This window comes from Falco cherrug, chromosome 8 (genome assembly GCF_023634085.1).
Source record: "Falco cherrug isolate bFalChe1 chromosome 8, bFalChe1.pri, whole genome shotgun sequence".
In the NCBI taxonomy this organism is placed as follows: Eukaryota; Metazoa; Chordata; class Aves; order Falconiformes; family Falconidae; genus Falco; species Falco cherrug.
Genome location: NC_073704.1, coordinates 63697176 through 63720321, shown reverse-complemented (window position 1 = coordinate 63720321; position 23146 = coordinate 63697176). Strand labels below are relative to the sequence as shown.

Below are 23146 nucleotides of genomic sequence, written 5' to 3'. Positions count from 1 at the left end.
TCCAATATTTTATGTTAAACATTTTCTTGTTCCTCGGCTTTGTCTGCCTACACACAACTCCCTATTCTCTCAGCAGCCCTTTGGGTTATACATTTCTTGGTGCTAAATTACTCTATTAGTCTACAAATCTTTGCATACAGTACAGCTGAGTAATACTATGGCAATGTGTAAATAGCAAAGCGACTGTGTTTGCTGAACTGACTCACCTGGTGATGCTCAGCTGGGGGTGAGGTGAGGGAATGGCCCTGTCTTGTCATTACCAGTGCATTCCCGGCCCTGCGATATACTAGTGAGTTCAGTGGGTGAGATTAGAAACCCTTCTGGAAGCCCCACATCAATCCCGTCCACATTCCTGCTCACGCATGCAGCCCTCTGTCAAAAATACAGCACAACTGACTTACAGTCCCCAGTCTGTTTCTGTGCTCGCTGCTTGCTGCTGGTTATTCCTGGCCATACTCTGGGATCCCAGTCCTTGGTGTCTGAGCACAGGCAGCACGGGGAGCAGCGACTGGAACAGTGCCCTGCGACTGGCCAGCAGAAGGGTTTGGTTGTGCAGAAATACTGTAGAGGGGGGAGTGAGGCACTGATCAGGGGTCAGGAAAAGAAGGACATGGACTTTCTGCCTGTATGGAGAACTGGCTGGGGCTGCTGCCTGGTCAGCTCTGGAGCCCTGTCAGAGCCCCGGAGCCCTGTCAGAGATCTGGAGCCCTGTCAGACCCATTGGAGCCCTGTCAGAACCCCCAGAGCTCTGCCAGCCCCATGGAGGCCTGTCAGTAGCGGACCCCGGGATGCGGGGCCGTCGGGCAAGGCCGCCAGGGCGGCGCCACGGCCCGCTCCGCGCCCCCGCCGTTCCCATGGCGACGCCCCGCCCTCCCCCCGCCCCTCCACTCCTTTCATTGGCTGCAGCCGAGCTCCTATGGCCGCGAGGGGCAGGCCGGTCCCCTCCTTTCCTCGCCAGCTATTGGGTGCGCGGCCTCCGCAGCGCGCGGGGATTGGCTGCGGGCCGGGGCGGCTCGGGGCGGGCGCAGGCGCGGTGCTGTTATTGTTCCGTTGTGCCGCCCGGCGGGTGCCTCGCGCCCGGCGCAGCTCTCCGCCCGCGCGCTGCCGCCATGCCGGTGAGCCCAGCCGCGGCCGCCCCGGGGAGGGAGCCCTCGGGGACCGCGACTCGGGGAGTGCCGGCGGCCCCCCCCGCCGCCGCCGCCGCCTGAGGGGGCGCAGCCCGGCCCTGGGGTCGTCCGGTTCCCGCATGCTTCGGCCTGTCGCTGACAGGAGCCGCGGCGCCCGCCGTGGGGGGGTTCGCAGCCCCCGCGGCTTCTGCTGCTCCCGCTCCCGGCGTGAGGGGCCGCCCGTGGTGGGTGGTGGGGGGTGGGGGGTGGCGGGCGGCCTGTGCTGGCCTGTCAGGCGGCGGGGCGTGGCGGCAGGTCTCTGGGCAGAGGCGGCGGGAGGCCGAGGCCGGGCTCTCCCTCCTCTCACGGGAAGGTCTCGCCTCCGCGCCCGAGCCGCAGCGGCCCCGGCCCGGCGCTGTCGGTGCGGGGCGCGGTGCGGCGGAGCCGCTGCTGGGGGGTCGGGGCGCGGGTCTGGGTGTCAGGCTGGGATCTGCCCTGGGCAGCGCTTGGGCCCGCCGGCTTTCCGCTGGGCGGCTGCGGGTGACAGCGCAGGGCGGCGTGGCTGGTGCGCTGGGGTCGCTGATTCGGCAGCTGATGCCAGAAACTTGCACCCGCGGTGGTGGAACGGCCCTGGGGGATCCTCCCCGCCGAGACGCGGCTGATCGCTCTCGTTCCGCCAGAGGAACAGAAGCTGTTCCTGGTCTCTGCGAAGGCCTGAGAGGAATCTAGGCAGCTGGTGGGAGAGGCGCTTGGAAACGGGGTTTGTTTCTTGTTGACATCCGAGACGGCTGCTTTAGAAGTCGTTAAATGATCAGCTGCAGCACCTAGCACCAAGGGTTGTGGCTGAGACTTTACTATATCAAATGGCTTTTAGATTTATTTAATCAGGAGAAGCATGTGACATCAAATTAATCAGTGGTGCTTCAAAACTTGTAAGTACTTTGTGAAAGAAAAGGCTTGTGAGACTTTATAATGCACCTTTTGAATTTCCTAAATGATTAAAATTCAGCTAGTGTACTGAAGCTTGTAACTTAATGAATGCCCTTCAGCCAGTGCTGACTCGTGTCTGCTTATGTCATCTCTAAGGTTTGAGACTTGTGTGCTCCAGTGCGGGAGCATGGTCGGTGTTAGTGTATAACAATGGTATGGCTGCACCTACTTCCAGCAAACTGCTTGCAGGTTGTTTGCAAGCATGAACTTGTTTCTTAAAGAAATTCTTAGATGATATTGAATGTGGAATTATCAAATTTTACTTGATTGGTTTCCACGTTGGCAAACAGAAAACGATTGCATTGGCTGAGTAAGTGTACATTATTCTCTCAGCTTTAATTATACACCAGTTCTGGCTTTAAGTCCCCAAGTGTGCAATCCTATGGACATAGGCATCTGCCTGAGTCGATTCAACAGCGTTGTTTGTGCTTAAACAGGCAAGTATGTTAACAGTGGTGTTACAGCCTTTGGTGGTTTTTTCTTCTTTAATAATTATAGATCAACAAGCCTGAGAAGCTGGACAAGCCAGAGAGCTGTGATAATGTCAAGGTTGTTGTTCGATGCCGGCCTCTTAATGAACGAGAGAAAGCTACAGGCTACAAAATGGCAGTCAATGTGGATGAAATGAGAGGAACTATAACTGTTCATAAAACAGACTCATCCAATGAGCCTCCCAAGACATTTACGTTTGATACAGTGTTTGGACCAGAGAGTAAACAGCTAGATGTCTATAATTTAACTGCAAGACCTATTATTGATTCTGTCCTAGAAGGGTACAATGGTAAGTCCCTTGTTTAAAGTTGAGGATCCTATCTCCTGTTCTTTGCATTGTTAGAGTTTTTGCTGATCTTATTTAAGTTAGCTTCACTTTGAGGGCTATAGCCCTGTATAGTTTCTGTTGTGGCATCTGACTTAAAATAGCCTGAAGGTACATGTTCTGAGAACTCGATGGTTGTGCCTACTATGATCGTTAACAGTGGGAGACTGGTGATGAACAAGACTTGGCTGAGGTCAGTTAGCTGAATTGTTTTTGTTCTGTATCTTCTGTTTGCAAAAGATATGCGCTTTATCTCATTATTAGAATCCTCAGCGGCTCTTCACTATACAATTTCAGTAACCAGGCAGCTGCCACGTTCCTGCAGTAACTAGGTATGCATACCAGACTTGTGCATATAACTGCTGTATTTTCTCCTCTGAACTTTGCTGTTTTAAACTAAGATGACTAGTTAAACACATCTGTCCTACCCCACACAGTCTGTTGCTTCCTACAGCTGGGAAGAGTATGACCATGATTTACATGCGTGTGTGTGGTGCATGTAAATGTATTGTGTAGAGGAAAGCAGGTGCTAGTAAGGAAGTGAATTACTGTTTTCCATAACGGTGTGCTATAAACAGTAGTATATTAAAAATTCTTAAAGGCTTGTAAAATGCCTAATAAAGTTTTGTGCTAACATACCCAGGTTTCAGCTGATTGAAATTCGTGGTTGAAAAATTAATGGTTCAGAGCTGTACCACAGAAGCTTTAGACTGGCCTTGGGGAAGCATTTTTTTACAGAGAGGGTGGTCAAACACTGGAACAGGCTTGTTAGAGGGGTGGTCAACACCTAAAGCCTGTTGGTGTTTTAAGAAGCATTTGGATAGTGCCCTTAACAACATGCGTTAACTTGTGCTCAACCCTGAACTGGTCAGGCAGTTGGACTAAGCCATCACTGTAGGTCTGCAACTGAAACCTTTTGTTCAGCTTTTCTGACTTGACTTTTCAGCAGTGCTAGGCTAAACTTAAGAACCAGTACGTTTCTGGAGTACTAGAGTCTGGGATTTCAGTGAAGGTTCTGGATGTCTTCCTGTGCAGGTTGATTCTCTAGTCCAAATTGTAGCTGCATGTGCAGGTTCAGAACTGGGCTTGTGCTGTGGCCTGTGTTGTAGAAGCCTCATGTTGTTTCTGCTGTGGCTTAGAGGGCTAGCAGGAGTTGGTTTTGTAGTTGGTGTATCATGATCTTCCTCTAATTGACCATGTTATTAATTGGGCTTGCCTTAATTATTTGTGTGTGAGACCTAAGCGTACTAGTGCTCTGTACTTTAATCATGCTGCACAGTTAAAACAAGCTGACTTTTTCTTGGATATTTTGCAGGCTGGGTAAAACAGTGGTTCGGCCCTGTTTGCTGTGGTTGTTCAGCATTTCTTTTGCTCTCACCCTTGTACAGTATCTACTGCATGGGTGGAAAATTTCAAGTCCTTAACAACAGAAGTGTTTAGTGCTATCAGGCTAAGAAGGGTTGAGGTAAAACTGTGGTTAGCAGCTTCTTAGCATTTGTTCATATGTCTTCTTATCCTTCAGGTACTATTTTTGCATATGGGCAGACTGGAACAGGCAAAACTTTCACCATGGAAGGGGTCCGAGCAGTTCCTGAGCTTAGAGGCATCATTCCCAATTCCTTTGCTCATATATTTGGTCACATTGCCAAGGCAGAGGGGGATACAAGGTAAACAGCTTCTCTTCACTGCTTCTGTCTTTTGTGTATCCATCTGTAGCAGGAGCCTGACCTTGACAATAGCAACTGAAATGGTACCTCTGGCCCTAGCTGAAAGACTCCTACTCGGGCAGTTTTTGATGGGGTAGCAGGATTGTGTTGGTATATCACTGTGTTTTCTTTGCACTCTGTGATTGTGTTGAATTTCTGCAAATGTCCTGCTAAGGAAGCTACTTTTTATCTTCAGGTTTTTAGTTCGTGTGTCTTACCTGGAAATTTACAATGAAGAAGTGCGGGACCTGCTAGGGAAAGACCAGACACAGAGATTAGAGGTGAGCCTGTTGTTCTGAATATAATGTTTCTTTTGAACAGTGAACAATCTTATATTTTAAAGACAAGAGGAGCACTTGAAGGGAAGTGGGAGGTTTGGCTTCTTGGCATGTGTACTGTTTCCTTTAAGGAACAGCAGATGGATATCACTGACTTCTGATTCTTTTGCACTTGGTCAGTTGCACAGGGAGAAGTGGGCTGTTCCATCTGAGTCAGTTTTGTGTCTGCAGTTCTGCCCCAAAGGCCCCTTGGCAGTCTTTCTAGAAACTGGAGCCTGAGATGTAAAGTCACTGTTTGCCACCATGGGAAACCAGTGGAATATTGTCCTGCATGAGTCTTCCTTAGCTGCTCTGATTCTGAGTGTTGGGGTGTTTTATGTGCAAACCAGAACCAGGAGGAGTAAATCACTGACAGGGCCACTGAAAATTGCTGTTGGGGATCTCCTAAGGATGCTCAGTCTAAACTGTTTCTCTCTTAGGTTAAAGAGAGACCTGATGTGGGAGTTTATATCAAAGACCTTTCAGCTTATGTCGTAAACAATGCAGACGATATGGACAGAATCATGACTCTGGGCCACAAGAACCGTACGTAGCCTTGCTGTGGGCAGGTTTTTATAGCTCAGGCAGAAGAAAGGTCTGATTATGAGACCACAGTAAGAGATCCTGGTTCTAGCACTGGAAAGATTGTTTAGCTGAGCAGAGCAGAAAGGGTAACTCCTCCCAAACCCATTTTTGCAGGGGCAAATAAAGAAGGCTGTGCCTCCCACAATGGCCAGTGTCAGTGGGGGAAATGCAAAGGGGAGGATGCAATGAGGGCAGCTGATATTTTCAGAACTACTGGTGTGTGTGTGTTGGTCCTTTTCCCTCTTCATTTCTGATCAGGATGAACAACTAGCCCTGTGCTGTGAGTGGGAGGGTTTTTCTTCTCTGGAAGACTCCTTAGTTAAGCTCAGATCCTTTTATGGCCTAAAGTTCTGGCTACCGTTGCTCTTGTCATGGATTACTGTGTTCTGATTTCTCAAGATACAGCTCTTTTCAGGGATCAGCTGTGAATACCTCAGACTACTGATCTTTGTAGCCTTAAAGAAACAGATGAGAACTACTGCTGCTCTTGGGATGAGAGTCTGTGGCTGGCTTAGAGCTACAGCAGGCTGTAACTCTTCTGCTAGTCCAGATTGGAGAGGTGCTGCAACTTCAGTGCCTAAGAATACAGTTTGCCAAGTCTGAGCATCCCTCTTCCACATTCTGAAAAACAGGGTTGGGATGAGTCCTCTTTGAGAGCAGGGAGAGTGTGATTAACTCTGAAGACAACATTGCTTTTTCTCTCTATTAAAAGGTTCTGTTGGTGCCACAAACATGAATGAACACAGCTCTCGTTCGCACGCCATCTTCACTATCACTATTGAGTGCAGTGAGAAGGGGGTTGATGGAAACATGCATGTGCGCATGGGCAAACTGCACCTCGTTGATCTTGCTGTAAGTAGACCAGCTGGGTCTGCCATAATGCATGGTGCGCATGGCTGCTCATGTGTGCACTCTTGAAGGCACAGTAAAGGGCATGTCCATTGTTTGATGGCTAGAGCCCACCTTCTGTTTGATACTTGACTTCTGTGAAGTATTCATTTGGGGCCTTAAATCAGAAGTGTACTAGGAAGTCTTTAGTGTAGCTAGAGCCTGTCCTGGTAAAAGGGCTTTTTTGCTTCTATAAAATAATCATTAAATGGATAAACTACATTGGAAAGAGCTCTCTGGACAGCATAACTGGGTCTTTTCAAGAGGCTGGGTGTTTTTTGGGGGGTTGTTATCATACAGTTCATCACTTGCAGGTTCCCTCCCTCTTGTCACTCACTTTGGATCAATGTAACCGTGCTGGCAAAATGCATCTTTGGCTTGAACTTTATGCTGGAGTAGCTTTCCTCAGAGAAGGTGCAGGGAAGGGGAGATTAAAGGCATTCAGTGTCTGCATGTTAACTTTATTTACATGATGTATGTTTAGGTTGCTCTATGAAGCTCTTTACAGTAATTTCAGTGTTGCTTTTCTTCCTTGACCTGCTGATAGGAAAGGCTGGAGATTGTGCTTAGCAGCTGCAGCTAGGTGCTTCATAACTGTTGACTTGCTTCTTATAATGCTTTTGTTCACAGGACAAAATCTTCACTTTCCCAGCTGCATTACTCTGAGCAATCCAGAATTTGCTGGCACTGAAAGCTTTAGTTAAGACCTGTTTGACTTGTCTCTTTAACAGTGTCTGAGGTACTTGGCTAGGTTCTCTTAATAATGGATGAAAGTGACATGGCTGCTAGCATGACTTCAGGTGTAGTTGATTGTATTTGGAGGGAGGAGATGTGTTAGATGATCTGTTGTAACTTTTGCTTCCTGTTCCCTTTCCAGGGTTCTGAAAGGCAGGCGAAAACTGGAGCCACAGGGCAGCGACTGAAGGAAGCTACTAAGATCAACCTCTCTCTTTCGACGCTGGGGAATGTTATCTCTGCGCTGGTGGATGGCAAGAGCACCCACGTGCCCTACCGTAACTCCAAACTTACACGGCTCCTTCAGGATTCTCTGGGGGGCAACTCCAAAACCATGATGGTAAGCTGAGACGCCCTTTCCAGTGCTAGCTGTCAAGCTGCATTTTTACAGGGATAGCATAGTGACTTTGCCATGAGAACAGGCTGGTATTTACCTCTTTTTTTTCAGAGCTGTTTGCAGCTCAGAGAACCTTCCATATACATATTTTTGTCTCTTATCTTTGCCTCTGTACAGGTGAGGTTCTAAGCACAGGGCAAATGTATAAATGTACATTACATGATCAAATAGAAGCTATGCTTGGGTAGCCAAAACCAGCTTTGGTGTAGAAGCAGCAGGAAGTCTTGGGAAAGAGTAGCAGTGTGAGACTTGCAAAGCTGGGGATGGGTCCCTGAAATGACCTGTTCCAGGCTCTGACACTCTGTCTTCTAGTAACTTGGTTTCCTGTGTGTCACAGTGTGCAAACATTGGACCAGCAGACTATAACTACGATGAGACTATCAGCACTCTCAGGTATGCAAACCGAGCCAAGAATATAAAGAACAAGGCCAGGATTAATGAAGACCCCAAGGATGCTTTGCTCCGCCAGTTTCAGAAAGAAATTGAAGAGCTTAAGAAAAAACTGGAAGAAGGTGAGATTCTCCTTCCTCCTGGTGTTTCTCTCTGCAGCAATGCTCATTCAGTTTGAGTGCGAGCATTCTTTGCTATTTGAAGATGTCACATGAGTTTGATAGCCAGTGCAGGTCAGTGTCCCGGTGGTGTTTTCCCTGGGGGGTTCTGGGAGAGGCATCCCAAGGGCTGGGGGGGACCTGGCTTTGTCATCTGGGTGGCACTTGGCCCTGGGCTAAGGGGTGGCTTCTGGGCTAAGCAAGGTGTGCCCAGACTTGCATGGTGAGCAGGAGGGCTCTGAACACTGTATAGGGAACTAAATCGTACAATAAGTAAAGACCAAATGTTTTCCCAGTTTGAGGAGGAGGGATGCGGGTTTTTTTTTGGGGGGGGTGGGGAACGAACCAAAGTTGTGGAGCTAGAACTGGGGCTGACTTTCAAACACTACATGGAGAAACAAGAAGCTTCTTTAAGCTCTGTAACTTTGGCCTTGTGACACATATTAGTCCATCAGCATCAAAGAAGAGAAGGCTCTGAGGAGACATTATAGCAGCCTTCTGTATCTAAAGGGGACCTACAGGAAAGCTGGTGAAGGACTTTTTACAAGGGCGTGTAGTGGTAGGAAAAGGAGGGAATGGCTTTAAGCTGGAAGAGGGGAGGTTCAGACTAGGTATTAGGAGGAAACCCTTCCCCACGGGGGCGGCAAGGCGCTGGCACGGGCTGCCCAGAGCAGCTGTGGGTGCCCCATCCCTGGCAGTGCTCAAGGCCAGGCTGGACGGGGCTGGGGGCAACCTGGGCTGGTGGCCGGTGTCCCTGCCTGTGGCAGGGGGGCTGGACTAGACTATCTTTAATGTCCCTTCCAACTCAAACCATTCTGTGATTCTATGAAGGACCCTGCCAGAGGGAGTTTACTAAACCATGACCTTGGCACAACATCTCTCTCCAGAGAGATGCTCACAGCACAGAAGGGCTGTAGCAGTAAGTCCAGCATGGCTTGCTGTTTGGACTCTGCCCCATTCGGGAGAAGCAGGAAATGGTCAGTAATGTTTTTTTCAACGGTTGGGAGCTGGGTGTAGCTGTTCCATCCCTGGTGGGTGGAGGGTGGCTTCTTAAATTTTAGACCCTAAGCTACAGAACAAAGAGCCTTATGTTTGCTAACATTACTTGGAGGCCAGGATATTAAATGCTGAATTCTATTTGGTTTGGTTTCCAAACTCAGCCCAACACATCTGAGCATCATATCTGCAGTGGCAACACTGATAAACATTTGTGAAACTGGATGTTTTTGTCAATTAACAGCCGTCTAGCTTCATGTATACAGGTGTCTGATGAAGTCTCAAGTTTGTGGGAACTTTATCTGACCATTTAATCTTCCATCTGAGATGGAAGAGGCGGTATGGGGAGACTCTGCTAGGAAAACATTATATCTTAGTGCTTTGACAGTGCAAGGGATGCTTTATTTGCTATGAAAGGCACCCATTTGAGCTTTAACGTACACACAGTGACTTCACAGTATTACATTGCTTATCTTGATTTTCCTTAAGCTTCCTGAACCATGGCAATCTGCCTGTCTACTCAACATTTAATGACTTCTGCAGGTGCTCATGTCAGATACTGCTGGGTTTGGGCAAATGCTGCTGTCACAGTAACAAGCTGATACAAGGTGAAGGAAAGCGCATCAGAAAGCACACTCTTCTCTTTTAGGGGAAGAGATATCTGGTTCAGAGAGCAGTGATTCTGAAGAGGAGGATGAAGATGATGATGGGGAGATTGGAGACGATGGGGAGAAGCGGAAGAAACGGCGGGGTAAGGCAGTAGAGATTCCTGTCAGTGCCACTAGTCTCCTGTTACCCAGGAACTGGTGTCAGAAACTGTAGCCAGAGCCAGGTGGGGAAAAGTGGAGTTGTAGAGCTGCCCTACTGCCGCTGCAATTATCATGCCTCTTCTACAAATGAAGCTATTTGGTGCCATCTCTGTAGACGGACTGCTCTGAACCTGTGTAGTATCTGCTTCCACTTGGGTAGTTGTGCTTGTGGTAACATTCTCTTTTGTGGTGGCTCCTTGGTTGCCGCAAGGTGGCTGTGTATGGCTTGTGACTTGTGGTGTGGAACTTCCTCTGCTCACAGAGGTGGGAGGAAGAAGGAACCAAAGATCAGTGGTAGGCAGATGTGGCTTTTGTAACCATGGGAATGGTTGGAGGGGAATTTTGGCTGTGGTTTAGGCAAAGGATTCATCTGTCTTATGGATGTTCAATAACTGACTTTTCTGGTGTCCTGCTCTATGTTGGTAGAGGAAAAACTTGACCTTTGGGTGTCTCTGTGCAAGCTGAAAGGCTGGATGGGAACTGCACACCCCTTGTTTGGGAGCATTTTGGAAACCCCATGGCTTTGTCCCACATCAGTGTTAAACAACTGTGTAACATCTAAATCCAAAGGGATGTTGCTGAACCTACAACTGCAGGTCACTGTGTACCATGGGATGCTGTGGCTCCCAGGGAGCTTGCTGTGCCCCAGAACCTCTCTGACATTTCCTCATGGGGAGTAGAGAAATCAAGCCCAATGCTACACCTAAACTTAGAGCTTGTCTAGTAGACTGATTTTGCCATTCAAACTGCTTTCCTGTCCTGAAGCACCCACATCAGTTTAACAGGATTCTTAAGTGTTCCCATTTTAGATGCGCTTTCTTCATTTACTATCTGTCCAAGTGGAGTTGTAAATGACCTTTGTCATGTCTTTGATAGCTGTAATGACTCTGACTTCATTTTTCACCTTTTGGCAATTTCTAGAAGTGAAAAGATTGACCACTGTCTCCATCAAGAAACGAAGTCCTGCCCAAATCTCCTCCTAAGAGGAGACCACCTTCAAAGTTTTGCTTGAAAGGAGTAGAGGGCAAATAATTGACTTGCTCGGGTTCCAAACTAGCTATGTTAACTTCTTCAAGTAAGGGTGGTGCTTAGCAGCAGTATGCACAGTAACTGTCTTAAGCTGATTCTGCCTTCTGGAGGGAAGAGTGCATGTTGCCACGCACATAAGACTGGAAAAGACTCCTGGTCACTGAATCCTCTGCTACTGCAGATATCCACAGCCTTCTCCACTATGATCTGGTCTGTGCTGTTGTTGCTTGAAATGAAAGCTGCCTTGGCATGTTGTTTTAAGCTGTAGGCTGGTTAAGATGGGTTTTAACTGAAGTGTCTTTCTGAGCATGCTATTTTGTGCTGGGAAATGGTGGCTTTGCAAGCTGAGTCTGGGAGGGATCCTAGCCAATGCTTCCTAATGGGAACTTGTGCCTTTCTGAACTAGGTTGCTGGCCCGACTGGGTTTCTTTACTTCAGAACTAACTTCCCATCTGCATGTTTCTTTCCTCTCTGGGTTTTTCTGTGGGACGCATTTCTGTTTTCCAGGCAGTAGCAGCAGCAGTAGTTCAGACTCCACATGCTCTGTCATAGAGAAACCTCTGGATAAGTCCTTCACTAGTGAGTGGGAGCTCTTAAGTCCTTTAAGCTTTGGCCTCTCCATAATCTGCACACTCCATTTTGCAATGCTGCACTGTTCCCTGCTATGTCTGTTGGAAAGATAAACCTGAGCTTTTAACTCTGCTAAAGCATGCCTTTCCTTTGCTGCTTCTGTGCTTGAAACAGTTGTTCAATGTGGACAGTGTTAGCCAGGTACAAGAGAGAATAGGAAGCAATTTAGTATGCTACCTGAGCAAGGCTCAAAGACAACTGAGAAAAAAATAGGTTAAAAAGTTTGCAACTCTGTATTAAATGCTCCCTTTAAAATACCAGGAAAAAGCCTGAGCTAACTTTATGTGAGTTGCTACAGTATGAGTTTATGAAAAGAACAGCTGGACAGGTGAAATGGGTTGTGCTGTGTTATACTGGGCTCTGCCTTCTCAGAATTAGTTCTGGAGAAAACAAATGGAGCAATCAACAGTATATTTATACTTGCAAAGAAAATGTGGTAATACTTGGTTGATCATCTTTATTTTGGCAGGTACTTAAAAAAAACCAAAACAACTCACCCTTGATGGTGGTTGGGGTTTAACTGCCCCATGATATTACGTTTTTGATCAGTGGGGTTTAATTCAGAGGACAAGGCACCTAGGTTGTGGTCTGGAAGTGAAGAAGTCTGCTCCTGGTCAGAGAGAGGGCTCTGTGACTTTAAAAACTCAACAATCAATTAGTGATGACAAAAGAAAGAAATCGCATCTTAGGACTTGGCTTGTAGTGACTTCACCAACTGTTGTGGTTATCTGTATGGATGCAGTCTGCTCCCCTCCCTGTGTGGAGAGGGTCTGGAAAGTATTACTGGATGCTTCAATCACGTTTATACTAGTTACACTAGTAGAAGGCATCAGCTCAGAGAAAGCGCGATAGAAGGTTAAGAAGGATCACAATTTTAAGGGAGACCTTTGGTGGGTCATAGGATGGTAGGCTTGGAATCTGCTTGCTTCAAATTTGCTCTTTCAAAGCTTGCTCGAAACCTTGAGTATTTTATTTGGATGAGGACAGTTAATAGCAAACCACTGATGTGGCAGCGGGTGAATGAGTCCATCTCCTGCAAGTTTGGAGACAGTTCCATAGAAGTTGCACCGGGCTTTTGGTGATTAGGATAAGTATAGCTATGTGTGGTTTGGGATATTAACTGTCCTCAAGCGTGACCCTTTTGCATGTGGTGGCTTTCATTATCCCTTTCCTGTCCTGCCTTTTTTGCTGCACTTGCTTGAGTAACCAAAACTGGCTATATACCTCTATGGAAGCATCAGTTACTGCAAATTAACCTACTAATCCCCTGTGTAATTAAATGGAGAAATCTTGTGCTGAGTCTCCCTATGTGCAACTGTCATGTATCTTACAAAGGATTGGCTTGGAAACTTGGTTAAAACTTATTAGCATACAGAAGACGCATTCTATTTTGCAGGTAATATAACAGAATTGGCTATCTTGAGTATGGGGGGAAGCATTAGGTCTGTTATTGAAGAAGAAATCTACCGTCTTTAATTGTTTCTTAGGGCATGATCTTTGCGGCAGGCTCATAATAGTACTTCTAGATTCTGCATTGCGTTGAATGGGCAGAAGAAAGCAAGAGTGAGCTGAAGATTATCCTGGATATGCAAAGCACTCTGAAGTACAGAAACTTTCTCTGCTTTAGCATAAAATCGTGATGCACTAATGTTTGCTCTAATGGAGTTTTTCAGTGACAATTATCCTCTGTTTTCCACTCTAGAAATGTGCATATATATATATAGTGAATGTTTGTTCTGATGCTGATGATTGTCCAAGATGACCAAGGCAATAATATGTTTTCTTTCCTCCTCTTTTTATGCATATGCTGCCTCTCTGCGATTTGCTTTCTACTTCCTCTTAATGCAAGATCAAGCAGGTTGGTGTAATTGATTTCCACCTCCTTGTAATAAAATTGCAGAGCTTGTGAAAGAGTCTTAAAACTTGGTTTAGTTCACCTTTTTCTCTTAAACTGAGAATGTATAGGGCTGTGCACTAACAGTGAGAAGCCTTTACCTGGCCTGTCTCTGTGATGAGCTCTGTATAGCACTTTCAGAAAGCTTCTTACTCAAAGACTAATTGGAGAGAGGTTTTTTCCCCACCACAAATCCAGAAATAAGTGCTTATTATCTGATCTCAAAGTTTGGCAGATGGAAGCTAAGGCATTGTTTGCTCTAGTGCTAAAGTCCTTACCTTGTCACAAAACTAATTGTCTTGCATGAACAAATGTGTATACAGATACATACATATCTATATCCATATGTGTTTATGTGTGTACATGTATGTTTAAAAATATGGTGTTTTGTCTGCTAGAGATTATATATGTGTATAAAGCTGAATAAAGACTGGAGGAAAGGGAAGCCTTTAACTGAACAACGTCCTCAAGCATGTTCTGACTATATGCATTATGTCACTGTGGGGGGAAAAAAGGTCCCTTGACAGTTGAAGGCTTCTGTTAGTTTCTAGGCATCTGGATTCTACATTTTTTGGGTTTGTTTTTCCATGTCTGGAGAAGAACAACACAGGAAAATGAAGGATTTGCTTATAATGAATAAAGGGAGACTTGGGACTTGTGGGAGACTTGTGGATTTGAGGAAATGCACGTAGGCTGGGCATGCTCTCACTCCAGATAACCCCCAGTGATCTCTGTGTTCACCTCCCTTAGGCCCTCTTGGGATTACAATGAAAGTTGACTCGGGGCTTGCAGAGTGACTTCCTGGAGCAGCAACCTCACGCTTTGTTTCAAAATCGCGGGAGTTTGAGGCTAGCTCTTCAGACAGACTCTGGCTGCTTCCTTTGCAGCTTTCTGTGAAATGTTACTGGTTTGCTGTGGTAGTAATTATGTTGTAAAGACACAGCTGACTAGTCATAGCAAACCTCAGTACTTTAAAATCTGTGTAGTCACTGTTACATAAGTCAAATACCACCAAAAAGTTTTGTTAATAGCCTGTTTTTCATAGGGCCGTTTGGCATTTCTCTAGTCTCTGTATTTTCATAGTAGTGTGTTCTTAAAGTATCTATGTGCTCATTTTGCAGTAGGTAAGCCCGTAAGGAGCCCAATGAATGAGGGCTGGTGGGGATGCTAAGCTGACATTTCAGTATGTAACTCTTGATAGTTCAGCTCTTGTAGTTGCAGGTCAAGGCAGTCTTCTGTCTCCCTTCATTTGGTCTAGTCTGCATAATTAGAACATCTGAGTTTCGAGCTCGGACTTCTTCTTGGGCAGTGTTCCCTCTCCAAGTGTTGTTCTTCATGTGTTTTCTATTTTGGGGGCATTAGTTCGTGTTAGTTATATAGCGTTGCTTCTCTGTAGGAACTGGTGGCAACTAGTCAGTGTTAAAAAGGGATTTGAAAGACTTGAGTTGTGCCCAGCTTGGAGGTGACATCTAATTAAATTTTTATTAAATGCAAGTGTTGAATCTGAACTGGGGAAAAAATGCCTTGATACAGAGGCTATCTTATTTTTCTGTGAACTAATTTTCCCCCCCGTCTCTTCCAAAGGCAAAAAGAAAGTTTCCCCTGATAAGATGGTAGAGATGCAAGCAAAGATTGAAGAGGAGAGAAAAGCTCTTGAAACTAAGCTTGATATGGAAGAAGAAGAAAGAAACAAAGCCAGAGCTGAACTGGAGAAAAGGGAAAAAGATTTGCTTAAAGCTCAGTAAGTACCCTGCTCAGAGCAGTTTGTGTGGTTGTACAGGTTTTTCCTTCCTTAGTTTGCAATGCAGTTATAGATATCTGGAGATTTATGGTGAGGTGTCTGTCAGACTGTGTAAACTGAATATCAGCTCTTGCTATTATCAAAGTGAAAGAGGAGCTTACTTTGCTTTCAGAGTTTAAAACAGATGGAAAAGACAAACTTTATCCTTTTGCCACTTCTTTCTTCTCTGAACTTTGTCTGCTTGTGTAAGATAGAGTAGAAACATAAATGACTCCTCCAAACCCTGGAGACCTGTGAAGAGCAGCTGTACTCCTTGGTCAGTGGGTAATAGCTGCATAGCAAGCCAGGTTTTCTGCAGCATACTCTTAGGAGCTTGTCACTTTGGGTGTAGGGGTTCCCCTCTCTGGAGCTGAAAAGCTGCTGAGACTGCACTGGCCCATGCGAATAGGACAGTCCTGCTGTCAGAAGCTGCTCGGACAGCAGCCAGCATTCCTGGTTTGTATCTCAGCTGCCCTGCCTTGATCTCTGTTCACTCACTTCCATTTCTGCACCTGCCTCTGGGCATTGCTGTACTGGCAGGACTCTTGGGGAGAGGGTGCCTTGGGTAGCCTGGTGATATTGCTGGTGCTTTGCAGCCCCTCACAGAGGGGACTTGCAGCAGAAGAGAGTTGTCTGCTGACCTGTTTTGCTTCTGAGAAAGCAATGGGAGCTGGAGCACAAGCAACTCCCTGCATCCACTTGTACTGCTTCACCCCCACTTAAACCCTTGGCAGCAAGACAAGTTTTTCCAGCCCTGTGAATGCTGTCTGGGCTGTACAACTGAGCTGGACCTGCTGCTGCGCAAGCACTGTAGGTTAGGAAGTTTTACACTTACCTGTGTCTCTAGACAAGAGCACCAGTCCCTGTTGGAGAAGCTGTCTGCATTGGAGAAGAAGGTAATTGTGGGAGGAGTAGACTTGCTGGCAAAAGCAGAGGAGCAAGAGAAGCTTCTAGAAGAATCTAATATGGAACTGGAAGAACGAAGGAAGAGAGCGGAACAGCTTCGCAAGGAGCTTGAGGAGAAAGAGGTGGGGTCATATGCTGTAGCTGTCTGAAAACAGCAATGGCAGGGCACACCGTGTTTTGTGCCTTGGGCACTGCTCATTTGGGTGAAGTGGGCTCTACCCTGTGTGCGCAGCAGGAGCTAACGAGTTTGGAGGCCGTACGGTGGCAGGGCGATCACTGGGTCTGAGCTAGCCTGGTTCAGCCAGGCCTCCGTGCCGTTGGCAAATGCTTTTTGTTCAAGTAGTTTCTCCTCTTGTTCATACTATTGCAGATAGTTTCTTTGTTTATGTTAACGTGTGGATGTCTGTGCTAAATGTTGCACACAGCAAGAACGCTTGGACATCGAGGAGAAGTACACAAGCCTCCAGGAGGAAGCACAGGGGAAAACCAAAAAGCTGAAGAAAGTTTGGACAATGCTTATGGCTGCAAAATCAGAGGTTAGTGTCTAAAGTCCTCAGCCTGTGATCACGTGAGGGACTGTAGCTGGGAAGGGTAAGCCAACAGCTTTGTAACACTGGGAGAAATTGCCATATGTTTAGAAATGTTTTTCTGTGCCATCCATTTGGGTCATGTAACTCAAAAAGATCTAATTAAGTCTGGTGTTGGAGCTTCATGGGAGGCACGTTGTAGAGCTTTTCCCCAATCCAGGCTGAGAGGGGCTATGTACAAGACATGGAGAGACTCAGAACTTCGAGGAAAAAAACCTGGTTATTTCTGAAACATAGTAAGTTGTTAGCTGGCAGTCCAGTCTCCTGCTTTGCAGCAGCCTAAATGCTCCTCTGCTCTTAGCTCTCTGTCCTTTCTGCCTGTTGCCCTTGTTATCTCTTCCTCAGTCACTGGATGAATGTGCCCTTTGGCTGGTGTCTGAGGTTCCTGTTTCATGAAAAGTGCATTTTGTCTTTGGGATCAGAGATTTTCCTTGAAATCTTGCCAGGGATGTAACTTGTCTGCATGCTCTTCATCAGCTCTTAGCTGATGCAGAGCTTGGGTTGGCAGAAGGCCAGTTTCATTTTTATGAAACTGAGAATTAATGCTCCTTTCAGCCATCTCTGAGCCAGAATGTTTCAGAGTGTTTATTCTTTTAGAGATAATATATTAGTACTTATCACCAGAGTTTGCTTTTGTTTCCCAAAACCCTTGTATAGGCAGAAGACTGTTCTCTTAGGCTGTTACCATGTCTTAAGCTAGCTGTGATGCCTCTCAAATGCCTTGTTTGTTTTCAGATGGCAGATCTGCAACAAGAGCATCAGAGAGAAATTGAAGGATTACTAGAGAATATTCGGCAGCTGAGCAGGGAACTTCGTCTGCAGATGCTTATCATAGACAACTTCATTCCTCAGGACTACCAGGTAAAGATGTAGGATTGTGCTATGCAGGCTGAACCCTCCAACTTCTGTTCTGTCCAACAAGTGGAATGAGCTGGCTTTTCTCTTCCCGAGGTGTTCACAGTGAACCAATTAACACTTGTCTGTGAAGTTGTAGTGCAAATGAGTTGGTACATGTTGCTGTGAGCCTTGCTTTGCTGTGGCTCAGCTGAGCAGGTGCAGCTTGGTTGCATTCATGTGTTTGTGCCATCACCTGGTTCTAACAATCCAGATAATGTTAAAGTGGGAAAAGGTGCTTTTGTCAAGTGACTCTTGTAACTTGGTGGACTTCTGCTTGAAGTTCACCTGGAAGAAGATCAGAGTTCGTAGGTGCATTTGGCTCCAAAACCAGCTCTATGATGTGATTAATGAATGCAGAATGGCTTTGTTCTATTTCTTGGAGGTTTTGATAACTTTGGCTACAATTCCATGGTTTTGGAATCTGCTTTAGGGAAGCAGTGTATGATGTTTCAGGGATTGTAAGCAGAGGGATATACTAGTCTGTTCTCTTGCAGCATATTTGCCTAATGGTTTAAAAAAAAAAAATCATTCACCCACATATTTAACTACTATATTCACCATGTGCCCATGCTCTGGGTCTGTTTAAAACCTCTTTTTTCCGCTGTGCTTGAAGCTGTGGTTGCTAATGTCTGGTATTAATACAATGTAGTAAGACTAAGATTGAACTTGGAACTCTTCACTTCTTGTTTTCTTTGTGAACCCAATACCCAGGAAATTCATGATGAGCTTAAATATGATGCATGCTATTGAACAGAAAATACAAAAGCTATTTCCCTTAATCTTTTGTCTTTTCTGTATTACAATGTGTGTTTATTGCTATCCTGATGGCGTTGGCATAATTGGAATTCCCACTCAAGCATGGCCTTCCCATGAATACAGTTTGGGAGTGGTATTTTTCTCTTCTGTAGTCTTGAGAGTGTAAATTGGAGTTTTTGAACGTGATATGGCTGTCCTGAAAAAAACAACTTGGAATGGTCAAGACTGTTCTTAAGCAGCTTGTCCAGCCTTTAGGGGAGATATGTTCCGGGAAAAGGCATCTGGAGGGTGAATTGTGTAAGTCTATAACAATTACTGTTCTAATTTATTTCTAGGAAATGATTGAAAACTACGTTCACTGGAATGAAGACATTGGAGAATGGCAGCTGGTAAGCTAGCTGGCTGGCTCATGTACAACCTAACATTAACTGAGCCCAGAAGTAAATTGATAAAGCTGTAGTCAGTTTTGCTGTGTACAGTAGGCATTACTAACAGACCTTTCTTTCTTTAAGAAATGTGTTGCATATACGGGAAACAATATGAGGAAACAGACACCTGTCTTGGATAAAAAAGAGAAAGATGTGAGTGATTCTTTATAAGCTTGTATTGAACTGCCTAAGTCTAAGTTCTGCTTCCTGTGCCTGCTACTGCACATTTACAGGGAAACTGTCCAATTTGAATTTCCTCTTCTTTTGGAGAGATGAACCTTTTTAGTGTTACAAAAGCACTGCTGATCAGTGTATAAAATCATTCTGATCTCGTTTTATGGGTTTTTTGATTTTTTGGTGTGTGTGGGTTTTTTTTTTTTTTAGCCCTTTGAAGTGGACCTTTCCCATGTTTACTTAGCTTACACTGAAGAAAGCTTGAGGCAATCTCTGATGAAGCTGGAGAGGCCAAGGACTTCAAAAGGAAGATCCAGGCCCAAGACGGGTAGAAGGTGAAGAACTTTGGAGTATCTGTATTTAATGGGGGATTTACCCAGGGGAAGGCTTAAGTCTGTGTATACAAACTTACCGTAAGTCTTCAAACACTTAATGAGAAGACAAAATGCTAAAATTTTGCATGGTATAAAGTTTACCAGTGCCAAGTGTGACAGAACCAAGCTGAAATCTCTTTGACAGTAAGATCTTGACCAGAAAGACTTGTCTGGAAAATTTTTCTGATGCCCTTTTGCTGCATTCCCGTCTTCTGGCTGCTTGCTTTAGCTTTTACTGTGTTCTGTGTTTCGGTTTAACAGCTGACACATCAACAGTACATACATGGTTATTACTGGAAAGTAATGTGCTGTTGGGGGAGATTTCAGCACAGATTTCTTTGGACTGTTTTTGTGTGGTTTTGACAAATGCTTGTGGAAGAGTAACACTGTATAGTTTTGACTTGAAATGTAGCTGGTTTCTGACTTCCGTAGACAGCATAATGATGTGTGTATGGTGTTATTTTTCCCTTTCCTTTCTGCTCTCCAAACAGAAAACACTCAGCAAAGCCAGGAGCCGTCATTGACTCTCTGCTGCAGTAGGTGTGGTCTGTTCAGAATTGCCGTAAAAATCAGTGAGTGTATAAGACTTGGTCAGAATATGGAATTCAAGAGGTGGCACAGTCTGACATGGCTAATAAAATCCATACCTTGCTGGTATGGAGCTTTACTTTAAAAAAATGTATTTTTCCTTAGTTGCCTGTATATTGTATGTTATATTAACATAATATTATAACTGGTATATATGATGGTTGTGAAATTCCATGTGTTAAATGTGTTGTGCAGGGAAACTATTGTTGGCAATCCTTGTTGAAATGTATAGGAAATAAGGGTTCTAGATGTGTGTTTAAGTGCTAGAAGATGTTAGCTCAAAACGGTTGATGAAATCCTAAAATTTAAGGCTGATAAATCTGATTTTTGCCCTGCTTTGCACATAACCGGCAGCTTTCACTATTGTCCTCTGTTGCACTGATCTGTGTTTGAATGTGGTGGCTGCAAACCTTTAAGAGCATCAAACCCTTTTATTTAAGTGTTCCTCACTGTGGCTGTTAACCTGATCGTATTGTGTATCAAATACACAGTCTTTGTCCCTTGACTTGCTGTCTTGCTGTACAAAGAAAGTAGTTGGGTAGGGGAAACATGAACTACAAAAGTCTGAGACTTGTGGGAAGGGACCATGCTCTCTTTAAGTGCAACAGAAAACAAGCGTGTCTAGTGCTTTTATTTTTGTCTATTTGCTTGTGATGCTAGCGTTCTGGAGAATGAAGCCTTTGGTGCAAAGGCAAAAGAGCTCTCTTCCCTCCTTTTAAGGCTGTGTTGCAGCATTGCTTTGGCTGCTTTTTATGCTTCTGAGCTGGAATTTTTTAAATGTATGTGAATTGTTCTTAATCCGAACAGCAGAGATTATTTAAGGGGAATGCTGTAACACTAGGGCTTGGCTTCAGCCCTGGGACTGTGAGCGTTATGGCTCCATTTTCTCATCCCTGGCTACAAGAGCACTGGATTAGTGCTCTAAATTGAGGATGAATTTAACTCTGCTATACTAAAACAGGCATGAATTGCCCAACTTTCCCAGAACAGTAAGATACCTTGAAATAACTGATGCTTGTATTCCCTTGTAGACTGTATCATCTCAGGTTTCTGGCTATGCTCTGATGAGAGGAAAAAAAAAAAAATTCTGGTCTCTAATAATAACAACCATTTATTTGTGGTGGCTGCTCTTTTTCTTTGATGTTTATGCTGCTAATAGACACATATCACTTTAACACATTGCTTTTGTGTCACAGAAAATGCATCTCTTGGATTGTGTGTGCTTTAACTCATGCTGGAGCATGTCAGCTGCAGGCATCTTAGCAGCTCCCATGCCAGGGTGGTGGTAATTAGCTGTAACTTCCGTGTAAGCTTAGTGTTACCTAGAGGTTTAAAAAGCTGTGATTATTAATGGAGAAATTGAGACCTTAAGCATGACAGAAGGAACAAGACAGCTTCTTGGGTGTCCTGAGTTCTTGCTAGTAGCCACATTTGCAATTACTAGAATGTTCTTGTGAAGTCCTTAGAGTAGTTAATCATCGTGACAGTAAGAAAGGGGGATCAACTTTTAACTGGATGTACCTTGTGGCTCTATGACAGGTCTGTAACAGGATCCGTAGCAGTTGAAACTGGTCTTTAAGGGCATATTTTGCTCTGGAGGTGTATTCAGTGCTATTCTAAACAAGATGTGAGCTTTTTCCCTGTTTTTTTTTTGTGTTTTTCAGGATCATGACTTAAACAACATACTGCCCTCTTATTTTGAGGCTGGGGGGAGTGTCACCTAAGTTCATACAAGATTCAAATACAAACACTAGCATTTTTTTTCTAGCCTCACACTGAAAGAGCTAAATCAGAATTTTTGTTGAGCTAGGCTGTAGTTAGTTTTTTTTTTTCTCTTGAAGAGCTGACCTTACTTTGAATGTGCTTGGAGAGTTGGGTTTATCTTGTGTGACATACTTCTCATCAAACAAGACAGACTGAAAATGGCTTAGGTGACATTTTGTCCAAGGCCTTATGTCAATTCTGAGTCCGAGCCTGTACTGGTTCTCAGAACCAGGGATGACTGTTGTTTCCCTATTGTTATGTGGTGTTATGCTAAGATTTGTTGAACGATCTGTTTTTAAGAGTTTCTCCTGAACTGAGCTTTCAAAAAGACTGTTGAAAAGTCTTTTACCTGACAGACATCAGTGGCTTAAAGATACCATAGTGAACCATAACACTGCATTTCAAGTATTTAAAACTTAACTATGAAGGCGTATGCTTAACAACTCAATGTTACAGTCCTGCTGCTGAAAGCAATAGTACTTTACCTATTTAAGTGAGCCTTGGGGCAGAGAAAACAGTTAATTGCTTGCATAGCTTTTTCATTGGCAGATTGGAGAAACTGTTGATAATAGCCTGTTAATAGGGGCTTGGAGAACAAATTATCTGCTCTTTCGAGAGGACTTTAAGTGGAACTGTCATGGTCATGATGATCTATCAACTTGGCTTACCTTATAACGAGGGTGTTTTGCTGAAGTTCTGGGAACTTTCTTTTAAAACCAGGGAGTCTGGCTGATCATATGGGCCTTCTCTAGCCCTGGACAATCTGTGAATGTCTTGTGGGTCCATAACATGATTTAATGAGGAAGGGGTTTGGTTTGTGTGGGTGGTTTTTTTTAGGAGCTTAATACAGCCATTCTCATCCCAGGTCAGTATGTGCTCTATAGTATTTATCAAAAATCATATTACCATAATATATATTGTGTGTGCTCATCTTTGCATCTTGCTACCAGAAGATTCCCCTCATTCCAGAACAGTGACCTTAACATTGAGGTTTTTGATGCTTTATGTTGTTTAACATTGTGTGAAGGAATTATTTCATATTTAACTTGTTCCTGATCCTTTCTTTAAGAGGAGGGGAAAATGGTCCTTAGTGCCTTTCACTGACTACACTGTCTGCACATGTCCAACTTCCACCTTTCTCAACAGTTCTGCTTAGCCAGTCCTGTACACAGGAAGAACTACTAGTTTTTGTATAATTTGTCTTCCTATTTATTGGTCTTCTAACTGTTTATTTCTGATTTTTCATTGTTTTATGATTAAACTTTATTCATTACACTGTATATATATGTATTGTGTCCCTGGAGCATGTTCATACCAAGAAATAAAATTCTTGATTCCTAGTTCCCCTCTGTGCATGTTTGTCAAATGACTGTACATACAGAATCTTTCTAACCCAACGAGTCGAAGCTGTGTCAGGAAGGGTAGCTAAAACAGTCTGTGCAGTT

General features: G+C 44.7%; 1 protein-coding gene across 4 annotated transcripts; it reads left to right on the top strand.

Annotated features, from left to right (window-relative positions):
- Positions 1-1039: 1039 nt before the first annotated feature.
- KIF3A (kinesin family member 3A) lies at positions 1040-23041 on the top strand. Of its 4 annotated transcripts, XM_055718338.1 has the most exons (19): positions 1040-1115; positions 2595-2877; positions 4436-4580; positions 4816-4900; positions 5377-5482; positions 6234-6373; positions 7287-7484; positions 7879-8053; positions 9735-9836; positions 11431-11502; positions 13403-13411; positions 15032-15188; positions 16075-16255; positions 16559-16669; positions 17456-17581; positions 18709-18762; positions 18886-18954; positions 19186-19310; positions 19841-23041. In XM_055718338.1, exons 1-19 carry the CDS (start codon positions 1110-1112, stop codon positions 19887-19889), a joined length of 2193 nt encoding a protein of 730 aa, XP_055574313.1. In that variant the 5' UTR covers positions 1040-1109; the 3' UTR covers positions 19890-23041. The 4 variants fall into 4 exon arrangements, with proteins under 4 accessions (XP_055574313.1, XP_055574309.1, XP_055574310.1 ...); XM_055718334.1 differs by lacking the exons at positions 11431-11502; positions 13403-13411; XM_055718335.1 differs by lacking the exons at positions 1040-1115; positions 11431-11502; positions 13403-13411 and adding an exon at positions 1415-1866.
- The last annotated feature ends 105 nt before the right edge of the window (positions 23042-23146 follow it).

Bases quoted from the DNA above. Each gene is read 5' to 3' on its own strand.
- KIF3A (XM_055718338.1), top strand. The intron at 5,483-6,233 runs GTACGTAGCCTT...CTCTATTAAAAG, and splicing joins GACTCTGGGCCACAAGAACC to GTTCTGTTGGTGCCACAAAC. The intron at 9,837-11,430 runs GTAAGGCAGTAG...TCTGTTTTCCAG, and splicing joins GAAGCGGAAGAAACGGCGGG to GCAGTAGCAGCAGCAGTAGT.